This window comes from Perca fluviatilis, chromosome 14, assembly GCF_010015445.1.
Source record: "Perca fluviatilis chromosome 14, GENO_Pfluv_1.0, whole genome shotgun sequence".
Lineage (NCBI taxonomy): Eukaryota > Metazoa > Chordata > Actinopteri > Perciformes > Percidae > Perca > Perca fluviatilis.
In genome coordinates, this window is record NC_053125.1 from 8,357,378 (window position 1) to 8,371,339 (window position 13,962).

The window sequence follows — 13,962 nt, forward strand, 5'->3', positions numbered from 1 at the left end:
TTAAGTGCTTTCAACTGTGAAGGTTCAAACTCCAGACAACAAGTAGTAACTGCAAGTACATTAGCTTTAAATAAGCAAAGCTACAAAGAGACATAAAGTGCAGTTTCAAGAATTTTCTTTTTTTTAAATTTTTTATCCGAGGTGTAGTCGGAAGAGATGTGTTTTTAGCCTTCGGCGGAAGATGTGTAGGCTTTCGGCCATTCTGATGTCGATGGGGAGCTCGGTCCACCATTTGGGAGCCAGGACATTGAACAGTCAGGATTTTGTTGAGTGATTAGTTCTCCCTCGCTGTGAGGGGGCAGCAAGCAGTTTGGCTGATGCAGAGCGAAGTGGGCGGGTTTGGGCATATGGTTTGACCATGTCCTTGATGTAAGGTGGGGCTGATCGGTTTGTGGCCCTGTATGCAAGTACTAGTGTCTTTAAGTGGATGCGGGCAGCAATTGGTACCCAGTGAAGAGAGCGGAGGAGCGGTGTAGTGTGAGAGAACTTGGGGAGGTTGAAGACAAGTCGAGCTGCTGCGTTCTGAATGAGCTGCAGTGGTCGGATGGCACATGCAGGCAGGCCAATCAGCAGGGAGTTGCAGTAGTTTAGACTAGGGGTGCACCGATCCGATATTTGGATCGGGTATCGGCCCCGATATTGACAAAATAGCTGGAACAGTTTTATTTTTATTTTTTTCACTCCATCGCAGCACCGGGGCCCCTGTTAACTGCGTAGCCTTTTCACTCATGGTAGTAACTTTCTAACACAACAATTAATAACCCACAACTAACTCTCTTTAAAAGGATAAAACAACATAGCATATAACAATTTGAGACAAACAGTTTCTAACTAACTTCTAATTTTACATTTACAAATGTTACATTACAGCTGCTAGCCTAGCTAGCCAGGTAGCATAACAGTCTGTTAAGCTGGGAGAGGCTCCGGTCGCTACTGCACATTCAAGAACCGAGAAGAAAGTTAGCTAGAGGATGAAGAAAGACCGGAGATACACCAGAACAACGTGTGCTCAAGAGAGGAGCAGTCTGTTGTTCCCAAGTTTTTTGTTTCTAACAAATCGGACATAATTTAGCCACTGTTGTTGCCCGTCGCTCTAACGTTACTCGGCCGTGCTATCGGCCAAGGTAGTGTTTATACAACTAGCTTACAACTATTTTGTTTTGAAAGGGAAACAATGTTAAAGTTGTTTGTATGTGTATTCATTTGATTTGAGTTTATTTTACTACTTTGCAGTTTGCACAATAAAAACAGTTTAGCTTCTGTAACTGTTTCATGGATTCCCCTTCATATAAAGTTATTGTATAATGTCGTGGAGCCAAACCCTTTAGTAATAAAAGCTTTTAGTAAACATGATGACATTAACATGTTTTTGAGATATTCTATGTACTCCTGACAGTAGAATAAGCCATTATAAACCTATATAAAAGGTGGCCCATTATTATTTATTTAAATTTATTTTAAGAAGTTTGATTACATTATTTTCGATTTGAATGCACAGTTGTTTTTTTAAATAAATAAATAAGAATTCAATACATTACATCTATGTTATTTTGTCTTAGTTAGGAAAGTAATGTTTAGTTAGGAAGGTCTGGTGCCTTCACTCTCTTCCATATGGTGGAAGGAAGGTATAAGGTGGAAGGTATACAGTTTATTATTAATTCAGCAACGGTATCGGATCGGTATCGGGTATCGACAGATACACAAAGCCCTGGCATCGGTATCGGGACTGAAAAAGTCGGATCGGTGCATCCCTAGTCTAGGCGTGAGATGACTAGAGCCTGAACCAGAACCTATCTGCGTTAGAAGGGGACGTATCCTTCTGATGTTACAGAGCATGTATCTACACGATCGGGGGTTGCAGCAATGTTAGCAGTGAAGGAGAGTTTGTCGTCAAGTGTCACACTCAGGTTTTTAGCAGTCTGCGTGGGGACTACCACAGATTTGTCAATTGTAATAGTCAGGTCCTGGGTAGGAGAGCATTTCCCTGGAAGGAAAAGGAGCTCAGTCTTGTCAAGGTAGAGTTTCAGATGGTGTGCGGACATCCAAGAAGAGATGACAGTCAGACAGGCCGAGATACGTGCCGCTACTTGAGTTTCAGACTCAGGAAAGGAAAGAAATAGTTGGGTGTCATCTGCGTAGCTGTGATAAGAAAAGCCGTGCGACTGAATGAATGAGAATTGGTGTACAGAGAAAAGAGGAGGGGACCCAGGACTGTTCACTAGGGAACCCCAGTTTTTAGTGTGCAAGGATCTGAGCTAGATCCTCTCCAAGTTACCCGGTAGGTTCGGTCTGCCAGGTAAGATGTGAGCAATGAGAGCGCAGAGCCTGAGACACCCAGATTCTGGAGTGTCAACATGAGGATCTGGTGGTTCACTGTGTCAAAGGCAGCAGAAAGGTCCAGAAAGATGATGATGGAAGAGAGAGAGGTTGTTCTAGCGATGTGAACCTGCTCAGTGACAGCAAGGAGGGCAGTTTCTGTTGTGGCTAGCCTTGAAGCCAGACTGGTGGGGATCAAGAAGGTTTTTCTGGTGGAGATAGGTAGAGAGTTGATTATGAATGGCACGCTCAAGAGTCTTAGATAGAAATGGAAGAAGGGAGACGGGTCTATAGTTATTTACATCCGAGGAGTCAAGTGTTGGTTTTTTGAATAGTGGGATCACTCTTGCCTCTTTGAGGGCATCGGAGAAACAGCCATTTGACAAGGAGATGTTAATGAGATGGGTGAGGAAAGGAAGGAGGTCAGAAACAATGGACTGGAGGAGGTGAGAAGGGATCCAGGGGCCAGGTGGTTGGGCAGGCAGAGGTAATCAGATTAAGAATTTGATTTGGAGATAGAGGGGTGAAAGAGGAAAGAGTACTGGATGTGATGAATGGTAAGGTGATTTCAGGAGGTGTGGTGGAGAATGAAGAGCGTATGTCATCTATCTTTTTTACAAAGTACTTGACAAAGTGGGTTGGAAGGAGGGAGGAGGTGGACTGGGGGAATCTAGCAGGTTAGAGAAGATGGAAAGAAGTTTTTTGGGGTTTGAGAAAGAGGATTCAATTTTGATTTGATAAAAAGAGGTTTTTGCTGCAGAAATAGAGGCAGCGAAGGAGGAAAGAAGAGACTGATAGGTAAGCAGATCATCTGCTGCATGTCATCCTCCTCTCTCTACCCCCTTTACTGTCATCATCTGTCCTATCAATTAAAGACCAAATAACCCCCCCCCCAAAAAAGAAATGCTGCCTCAGGGAAAGTGGCAGCTATTGTTGGTGAATCCGGTGGTTAAACGAGCAGCAGAGGTGAGCTAACCAGACCTACACTGTACTTGAAACATGTGAGTAGTCGAGTTTGTCACTACCACCTACGACCCACAATGTGTATGTGTGTGTGTTTGTGTGTGTGTATCAATTTTATTTAGCTAGTCCGACTTCGAGGACGGAGGTCCTTCCAGAGCAGGCACAGGTGATTCAGTGGGCGGGCCCCGACCCACAATCCCTGCCCATGCTGCCCGGTGTGCTGGACTAGAGCTGCATCTCATGTCCCTTAAATCACATTCCCCAACTCCTTAGTCTATACGACGTTCCACTTCCGGGATTGCTCCGTTGCGGTTGGAAATTCCACCGGATTTCACTCTTTTCAGCCGGATGTCTGGTACCTTCCATTTTGTTTTTGTTGGCGTTCTAAACTCTGGTGGATTTCTGAGGACTATGGTTAACTGCTCCTCAGATCTCTGCAGGGTAAATCCAGACAGCTAGCTAGACTATCTGTCCAATCTGAGTTTTCTGTTGCACAACTAAAACAACCTTTGAACGTACACATGTTCCACCAAAACAAGTTCCTTCCCGAGGCTATTTTACAGAGGCACCGTGGCTTTCCCGGTGCTTAGCGCCACCCAAGACAATTGTGATTGGTTTAAAGAAATGCCAATAAACCAGAGCACGTTTTTCTCTCATCCCGGAATGCTGTGTGTACTAGCCAGGCCCTCCTCCGTAGCGCTGTTGCGGAAGGTCTATCAATGCGAGACTACCGACTCCTCCACTTGCCTCCTTTCCTCACGTCTTAGTCCCTCCCACCGAGGAGGCACAGGAGAGATTCAAGCATATCACGTGAGGAGAGAGGCAACGAGCAAATATGCTTTAGAGAGTCGAGACGTCCTTTCCTCTGAAGCGTCACATGAATTTGTCAGCTGGGCGGAGTCAGCAACTCCTTCAGCTGCACGTCTTCCTGGAAGGCTGCTCTGGTGTTTCCTCAGTTATAGCTCCTCGATGATCCCTCCTCGATGATCCCTCCTCGATGATCCCTCCTCGATGATCCCTCCTCCGTCCTCGGGGCAGAAATAAGAGCCATGAGACGGCCTTCACCGAGGAGGGACTGAACAACTTCTGGTTCAGCCGAGGACCGAGGAGCTATCAAATAAGGGACATGGGATGTACCTACAGTGTTGTCATCTGCTACAATGTGTGCTCTGGCTGCTTGTTGAACATAAGTTTCCCATTACGATATTATTAAATATGATGCATGTTTTATCACAGCCACTTTAATAATGGGTCTGCATCTGAAGCTTAACATTTCCTCGTTCTTCAAGTGAGGAACTACCTTTTTTCTATACGTTATCCATTTGCAGACTTAAAGGGTTAATCACACAGACGCTGCTCATGTTTGTTCTGCACAAGCTGTTGGTATTCATGACAGCGGAATTAAGAAATAATTTTTCATAAAATAAAAGTATATGGTAAAGCCGTTTTACCCCATAACATTATTTATAGTGTGTGAGTGTGAAGATGTGTGTTTCCATTCACACCCACTTCATGCAGTGACTGGTCAGCTGTGTGGAGGTGAGAAAGTTAGCCTGGTTTGAACTTCTCTCTCTAACCCCAGCAACTATTTCTGCCACTTGTTGTGTGAACAACCAAGTGCAACACTAATCTGCCTTCCAGGAGAGGCCGTCTGAAAATGTACGCCTTCATCTCCATATTTAAATGATGCTGGGTCTCTCCCCCACAGTTAATGTCAGAACAATGTAACTACATTCTCTCTTTGGTCGAGTTACTGCAGTAATGGGATTCTTTTTCTAAATGACAACGAGCAGGTGAAGGGAAGAAGTATGCAGATCTTTCACTTCAGTAAAGGTACTAATACCACACTATGAAAATACTGAGTTGTAGTCTTGTGTGTCATGTCTTAAACACGTGAATGTTTTCATATGAGGATGTGAGAGTGTCCCACTGCTTCAGGCCTCTTTTCACAAGTTTGATAGATGCTCATGTGAAGATAAAGCAGCAGCGTTCAAGTCTGTCCCAAGTGTAAAGATACAGAGACAGATATCTCCCTGATACGGTTTGTGACCACAGTTCAAACTGCAACAATGGGCATGTGGGTGTCAGACATATAAAAACTATACCAATCTTTATAAAATACAGTATTGTTTTATATAAAACTTCTACACAGCTCTGGAGGCAAGAGTGTACCGTTTATTGTCATATTTCTATTTTTAGAAACCTTTAAGCTACCAGGCTTCACCCTCAGACCACACTGCACTGCCTCTTCCTGTCACACAAGCCTCTCTCACACCTCCACCGCTGCAAACATCCACCTAACCCTCATATCACATACTCTGGACTGTCCTGTCCTCCATCAACACGCACATATTTGACTAAATCCACTCTGGCTGAGAGAAAACTGAATTTAGCTTTACCTTTACACATTTGACTATCGGTACTACAACAACAAAAACAACAACAAAAGGACAATCTTACTTTTGCACTTGTTTTCCACGTCATCGTGGGACTAATCGCTGCCTAAATAAATGAAGATAAATGAGTCTCTTATTCGGAATTATTCACCATTTACTTATTAACCATTTTGCAATGTAAGCAGAAGAACCGAGGAATGGCTACCAAAAGACTTATGATTTAACTTACCTTCAATATTTAAATGTGTTATACTTAAAAGTAGTTTCCCACTGGTGTAATTATGTATTATATGTATTATGTATTATGTATTAAAGATATAAAATCCTGGATGACCTATAATTTTCTGATGTTAAACTGTAACAAAACTGAAGTTATTGTGCTGGGCCCTAAACACCTCAGAACTTCATTATCTAAAGATATAGCTACTCTGGATGGTGTTGTCCTGGCCTCCAGCACTACTGTCAGAAGTCTAGGAGTTATTTTTGATCAGGATATATCCTTTAACGCTATTGACTATTGTAATTCCCTACTGTCAGGTTGCTCAAATAAGTCCCTTAAGACTTTCCAGCTGATCCAGAATGCTGCAGCACGTGTTCTGACGAGAACTAAGAGAAGAGATCATATTTCTCCTGTTTTAGCTTCTCTGCATTGGCTTCCTGTAAAATTCAGGATTGACTTTAAAGTCCTTCTCCTGACCTACAAAGCCCTAAATGGTCAAGCACCATCCTATCTAGAACAGCTCTTAGTACCTTATTGTCCCACTAGAGCACTATGCTCCCAGAATGCAGAGTTACTTGTGGTTCCTAGAGTCTCCAAAAGCAGAATGGGAGCCAGAGCCTTAAGCTACCAGGCTCCTTTACTGTGGAACCAGCTCCCAGTCTGGGTTCGGGGGGCAGACACCATCGCCTCATTTAAGAGTAAACTGAAAACTCTCCTATTTGATAAAGCTTATTGTTAGGGAGTGAGGAGTTGCAGCGTCCGCCTAACCCGGCCCACCTGCTTCTCTTCATAGTCATCAGATTTATTGATCATATAATCAATAATATAGTGAGAGTAGAGGGAGGCAGGCCAGTACAGCCTCTCATCAATGTTTTCATTTGTTTCCTTTTGTATGCATCCTGTCCCAGAACTGCTTGTTACTAACCTAGCTCTGGGGAGTTTACTCCCCGGAGTCCTTATGTTTCTTCTTCGCAGAGCTATGCTCTGCGATTCCCTTCAACGCCCGGCCGCGTCCTGCTGCGTCTGCTGCATCCACCCATGCTCTGCAGCGCCACGTTTCATCCCACAACGTCCTGCTGTGACATGAACTACAACGACTACCTTCAAAGTCACTGTTCCACTATCTTCAATGCGACTATTATCGCCTTCACACCCCCAACCGGCCCCGTCAGACACCGCCTACCAAGAGTCTGGGTCTGCCGAGGTTTCTTCTTTTCTTCTACTCTTTCTGTAAAGTGTCTCGAGATAACTCTGTTATGATTTGATACTATAAATAAAATTGAATTGTAAAATCCACAGAAATACGGTCCAGAGTCAGATACATCCACATGTTTGATTTGGAGAAAGAGAGTGGAGATGTTAGTACTCATGTTGAATCTTCCATTTTGAAATCCCTCACAGTATTCAGCTGTGTCAACGTTGTACATAACAGACACACAGCTGACATTGGATACGTTTACCAGTCTGAACCAGAATGGTGTGTGTGACTGAAGCTCTCCAACATCAGTAACTGAACTGAGCTCCAGTAGGGCTTTAGTTGTCCATCCTGTTGATCAAAAACCTTATTATTCTGTAACTCACCGATGCTATGCACCTGTAACCCAGTCAAGGAAAGGGTTAACAGAAACATAGTTTTGGCCAATCAGAGGAGGTTGTACCAGACTCCCGCCTTTGGCTGAGTCTCTATCTGATCTGTCAGAGGGAGAGCAGGAGACGGTTGTGAAGTTTAACGTTGGTAGTCCCCAGAGAAGAAGTTGGTCATTTCACGGTGCAGATTAGAACCCAAGTTGAAACGTAAGCAACTAAAATCACTGAATGTTAGAACATTGTGTGAAATTGGTCATTATTACTGTGACTTATAAAGTGTCAGGTTTAGTTCCATAACAGTGTTAATAGTGTCAAAAAGCGTTAGCTGACGTGGTTGTTCAGTAGCTAGCTCAGAGATTATCAGTTAATGAAATTAGAAGTACCTTTCTGAAGCTTTTTGATTTTAACAACCAGACAAATGATGATCAGAGCGAGGAAAGCAGTCAGAGCACCCAGGATCCCACTCATCAGCTTTGTTATTCCATCAAAACACACAAGAAAAAAAATAATCATTAAGTTAGACTCTGTACATTTAACCTAAATAAATAAATCTATAGGTCCATTACCTAAATTAAATGCTGATAGTATTCCATCAATAGGCCACATGAATCAAAACAGACAAACTTTACACCACTCTTACCTTGAACCTCTAAATAGGTTGCATCGACAATAACTGGGTTTCTTATGTTAGATCTGTAGAATTATGTTGTCCGAATAATTCACATTGTTATCCACTGTATTAGCGACTTTGAGTTCATGAAAATCGCTGTATAAATTAAATTTATTATTATTTGGCTTTATTGCAGAACAGTCCAGTTAGACATCAGGAACACATGAGCTTCACTAATCAACCTGTCGGCCACTCGCGTTCTGATACTCTGGCCCTAGAACTCCTCCCCAGACTCTAACACACCCATGATGGAACAATCCGCCAAACAAACTAGTACCATTACAATACATCTCCCTTTCTTTGAGTCTGTTAAGACATGCATTACATTTCTAACAATTCCAGTAAAAGTTAAAACCGTTCAACTTAGTTAACTTCATAACATGTTCTTCCATTTCAGTAACACATTCTGTTCATTGTGATACATTCCACAAATTAACACCTTTTTTCATGCTGTTTTCTTTCTTCCTTTTCATTGAGACATAACATGTCAACAACAGGATTCACACCTCTCTTTTTTTTAACATAAACAATTCCCACCAATTGCTGCTACCTTCTCCCATGGGCGGCTCAGGATGGTGTACAGATCAGAGGTTCTCTCCTCTGAGTTGGCTTGATCTCCTGACATTCCCTGCAAGTGCTGACTATCTCATGAATGGTTTTGCTTATTCCTGGCCACCATACACTGCATTTAGCTCGCTCACGGCACTTTACGGTCCCTTGTTGGCCAGAGTGTATGTGTTCAAGTACCTCAGTTCTCATGGTCTGGGGAATCACCATCCTGTTGTTGTACAACACAAGCCCTTGTGATACAGTGAGGTGGTCACGGTGTGTGTAGAAGGCTTTTACCTTTAGTGGCACATTGACTGCGTGCTTGGGCCACCCACCACTCACATAGTGTTTGAGCAGCTGCAGCTCTTCGTCCTGGAGCGTCTGCTGTTTGACCATGTCGAGCTTGCTGGATGAGATGGGCCATGCCTCAGTAATGGCCTCCTCGTACGCCTCGAGCTCACTGGTCAGCTCAGCAACGTCCTGTGCTGTCTCTGGTTGGGGGTGTCTGGATAGTGTGTCTGCAATGACCAACTGTTTCCCTGGAACATATTCAGCTGTAGGGTTATAACGCATCATGCGCAGCAACAGTCTCTTGACATCTCATTGGCACTGTATCTAGGTCTTTACTGTTGATAAGTGGAATGAGGGGTTTGTGATCACTCTGTAGTATGAACGGGTCAAGACCATACAGGTATCGTGTGAATTTTTCACATGCCCAGACTGCAGCAAGACGTTCTTTTTCAATCTGCGCATAGTGCTTTTCAGCATCAGTGATAGTCCTGGAACAGTAAACTACTGGCCTTGATTCTCCATCATGTGACTGCAGTAGGACCCCCCTCCCAGACCACAGCTGCTTGCGTCAGCACTAACTACAGTGTCTTTTTAATATCAAAGAATGCTAACGCAGGAGTCTCTGTAACAAGCTGTTTCACCCTCTTAAAGGCCTCCTCTTGGGCTGGACCCCAAACCCACATTACCTCAGTCTTAAGCAGGTCAGTCATTGGCTTGGTGACATCTGACAGGTGTGGGAGATTCCCTGCCAAGGTAGGGAATCATATCCAGGATTCTTCTGAGCTTGTGCACGTTGTTGGGTGGTTGCAGCTGTGTGATGGGTTGGATTTTGGTCTCATCTGGGTGGATTCCATACTCATCGATGCAGTGGCCCAGGTAGTTGAGTCGTTGCTGACCGCTGGAAAATTTCTGGCGTGCTAGTGATTCCGAAAGGAAGTCTGTTAAAGAAGTATCTTCCGAATGGCGGGATTAAATGTGGTCAATTTGGCACCAAGGTTATTATAGTTTTGCATTTTTCATTAGTTTTTATTTTTATTTCGTTTTGACTTTTTGTTTTCAAATTCAGTTTAATTTGAATTAGTTTTTAAAGCAGGTTTGCTAGTTTACTTTGTTTTTTATTTTTTGAAAATGCTTAGTTTTGAATGCCACTTTCTTCCAACTTTCAGTACCGCCATGATGCTAGGCGAGGGGCATGGACATGTTGTGTTCAATTTGACACGGAATGTCGGAATTTCTGGGTTCCCATTCGGAAGCTATACATGTCATGGTCGGAAAGATATAATGTTATTTGCTCTATGAAAGACATCGACAAAGACGAAAACTAAGGACATTTACTCGATTTTATTTGTTAATTTTGCAAACAGACATTGCAGTTTTAGTTATGGTTTTTTTGTAATGCCTCGTTTTCATTTTTATTTCAGTTAACGACAATGTTTTTTCCCACCTAGTTTTTGTTATTTTGTTCGTTTTTGTTAACGATTATAACCTTGGTTGCAATATACTTCTGTGTTTCCGGCACCATTAGTTTAGAAAGAATAAAGGGGCTAAATTAAATCACTGTGTGTGCAAATGAATGCTGCTTGCTAAAGTTCAGTGATGCTCTGCGTTAAGCTACTGTGACACATTGAATTTGAGAATTCACAAGGTTATTTTCAAGTGTGGGGAGGAAAATATGAAATGAATAAAGCACGTTTGCTAGTTTAGTTTGTTTTTTATTTTTTGAAAATGCTTAGTTTTGAATGTCGCTTTCTTCCAACTTTCGGTACCACCATGATGCCAGGCAAGGGGCACGGACATGTTGTGTTCAATTTGACACGGAATGTCGGAATTTCTGGGTTCCCAGTTGGAAACTATACATGTCATGGTTGGAAAAATATAATGTTATTTGTTCTATGAAAGACATCGACAAAGACGATTTTATTTTAGTTAGTTTTGCAAACAGACATTACAGTTTTACTTTAGTTTTTTTTTGTAATGCCTCGTTTTTATTTTTTATTTCATTTAACGACAATGTTTTTTCCCCACCTAGTTTTCGTTATTTCGTTCATTTTTGTTAAAGATTATAACCTTGGTTGCAATATACTTCTGTGTTTCCAGTTTAGAAAGAATAAAGGGGCTAAATTAAATCATTGTGTGTGTAAATGAATACTGCTTGCTAAAGTTCAGTGATGCTCTGTGTTAAGCTACTGTGACACATTGAATTTGAGAATGTGTGAACAAACCACACAAGGTTATTTTCAAGTGTGGTGAGGAAAATATGAAACAAAAAAGTATTAAATTGAGCTTAAAATGCTGTGTTCTTTACTCAAAATATGTTATGACAACTAGTATCGCTGTCAGTGTAGTTTAACTTAAGTGTAGGTTAGCCAGCTGCTGTGCACTACACTGCTGACAGAGAGAGAAAAGCAGGCAGCAGATCTGCTCTGGATTAGAAAACATTACAGAGGTCAGGAAGGTTAATATCATAGATTAGCTGGTAGAAACACTGAGGTGGAATCAACACACCTTTAAATAAATTAGGCAGTGTATTAGTCATAACTTTAGAGGAGGTTAATGTTCAGTTTTAGTTTGCTTCATCACTGAGCCTTCTATCAGAGGACCAGAGCCATCTGTTTTCAGCAAATGTAAAAAAAAAAAAAAAACTCTTACAAATGATTACCATGCTGTATTCTTAGTGGATTTTAATAAATAAGTATGCCTGCATGTTATTTGCTCTCTTGTTTCATTGACAAAGGTTAAGCATAAGCGAACTGGAGTCTATGGTAAACTGGCGTTTCCAAAAGAGACAAAAACCACGACTTTAAATTGAGTAAAAGTGTGAGTACATGTCGTTATAGGACATGTACTCACACCTCACATATGTCTGTGGTAAATTGATTTTTTTCAAGAGCTAAACTTGGCAGTATACATCACAGAGAGCACGTGATCGTGTTTCCTTCATAATGAATTTGTTGGCCGGTCAAATGCATCCTCGTCTCTGAAGAGTGGAGACAAAATGCAGATTCTTTTCATTCGGCACGACAATTTGAACACGATGACATCTCCAAAATTTCTCTTCTGACATGTTTGTTCTTCGGCAAAGTTGGTGAGTTGTATTTTTTTTGACTGCAAGTTTGAATTTGTTAAGCCACTACTCATGACATTAGTTCTGATATTTGTTATGTTTTTCACATGTTAATAAGGTGCATTTGCTTTGTTTATCACGACAGCTCAGACCACTGATCCAAAATTCTCCTCATCTTTTCATCAAGAGAGTGGTTTAGTATCAGCTAAAACTGGGGATAACTTCACTTTGAGATGTTTCTATGAAGGCGATGTTGCTTCAAGGTTTCACTGGTATAAGCAAACTCTGGGACAGAAACCAAAGCTCATCTCTACTTATTACAAGTATGAAACAAATGGAATATTTCATGATGAATTCAAAAACAATCCACGCTTCACATTGGATACTGAAACTGGTCAATATCACTTGAAGATCACAGATTTGCACGTTTCAGACTCAGCTACCGACTACTGTGCAAGTTATACATTAACTATTGAATTTGCAGAGGGAACTTTAGTCAATGTAGAAGGTTCAGGTTTGAAGGACCCAGCTACGGTCCATCAGTCAGCATCTGAGAGCATCCAGCCAGGAGGCTCTGTGACTCTGGACTGTACAGTAGACACTGGGACCTGTGATGGAGAACACAGTGTTTACTGGTTCAAGAAGTCGGGAGAATCTCAGCCAGGACTCATTTACACCCATGGAGGCAGGACTGATCAGTGTGAGAGGAAACCCAACACACAAACACACACCTGTGTCTACAAGCTGCCGATGAAGAGTCTGAATCTTTCTCATGCTGGGACCTACTACTGTGCTGTTGCCTCATGTCGACACATTCTGTTTGGAAACGGGACCAAGCTGGACTTGGAGGGTAAGGAACTTTCTAGCAGACATCAATTGATAAGTATTAAAGAGTAGAAATTAGCTTCCAGATTTAAGGGTTTGTCTTTGGGGAGTTTTTGTTGCAGCGGAGGTTGCCTCATCTAAACACAGAGTGATATAAAAGCTGCTCTGTAGTGTCTCCTGATGTCCGTCTCTCTACAGATGAGGTGGACTCTCCTGTCTTGGTGTATTTCTTGACATTCACCACCATCCTGAGTGTTTTACTGGCTTTCTTAATGTGTATGATGAACAACAGAAACCACTGCCTGTGTGCAGGTTAGTAGTACTGTTTGTATCTACAGCATGTACTCACTGATCATGGCATGGTAGTGAGTTTTACTTTCTGTTTTTCAGATTCCTCCAAAACAAAGATGAACGCATCAAAGACGCAGAGAGACGACACCTGGACTGAATGTGTGTACTTTAGTGTGAAGCAGTAGAGCTGGCCATGTTTTATCTCTGTCTCTGGGTAATACATGATGACCACATTTGTCTCACTTTAATAGTGTAACGTAGCGGTTTTGTAAATATGATTTATACATTTTAACACTGTATTGCTTAAGCCTCACCTTGCAGTAATCTCATTAAACATGCTTTTCTTAAAACATAACATGTATCTCTAAATCATTGTGTGTGCAAATGAATATGGTTTGTTAAAATTTGATGAAGCTGTGTTGCGTTAATGTGACACTTTGTATCACAACATTATATTGTTTTTTTTAAGGGGAATTCAAAAGTTCAATGGGAAATGTATTAATATAGTGTGTGTGTGTGTTTTATTTATTTTAAAGGGAATTAAAAAAAGTTCAACGGGAACCTATTAAGGGAAATTGCACAGGTCTTGGTGTTTTCACTGTTGACTTGTATAAGTGTTACACTGTTTTTTTAAGTTCAATAAATGCAACATCCTTTCAAAAGTCAATGTGTGTTAATCGTGATTTCAATAGTGACCAAACTAATTGTGTGTGTCCGCCAACAAACCACAAAAGGTTATCTTCAAGTGGGGTGACAAAAATATAAACTGCTATACAAAACCAAACTGACT

At 41.7% G+C, this 13,962-nt stretch overlaps 1 protein-coding gene across 1 annotated transcript; it reads left to right on the top strand.

Annotated features, from left to right (window-relative positions):
• Positions 1–10,762: 10,762 nt before the first annotated feature.
• On the top strand, positions 10,763–13,443 carry LOC120573544. The gene is made up of 4 exons (XM_039823334.1): positions 10,763–10,772; positions 12,202–12,906; positions 13,080–13,193; positions 13,272–13,443. The coding sequence occupies exons 1-4, from the start codon at positions 10,763–10,765 to the stop codon at positions 13,355–13,357; spliced, it is 915 nt and encodes a 304-aa protein (XP_039679268.1). The 3' UTR covers positions 13,358–13,443.
• Positions 13,444–13,962: the final 519 nt, after the last annotated feature.

What these genes read in the sequence shown, in the direction of transcription:
- LOC120573544 (XM_039823334.1), top strand. An exon ending in GACCAAGCTGGACTTGGAGG is followed by an intron (nt 12,907 to 13,079) that starts GTAAGGAACTTT and finishes GTCTCTCTACAG; the next exon opens with ATGAGGTGGACTCTCCTGTC. An exon ending in AAACCACTGCCTGTGTGCAG is followed by an intron (nt 13,194 to 13,271) that starts GTTAGTAGTACT and finishes TCTGTTTTTCAG; the next exon opens with ATTCCTCCAAAACAAAGATG.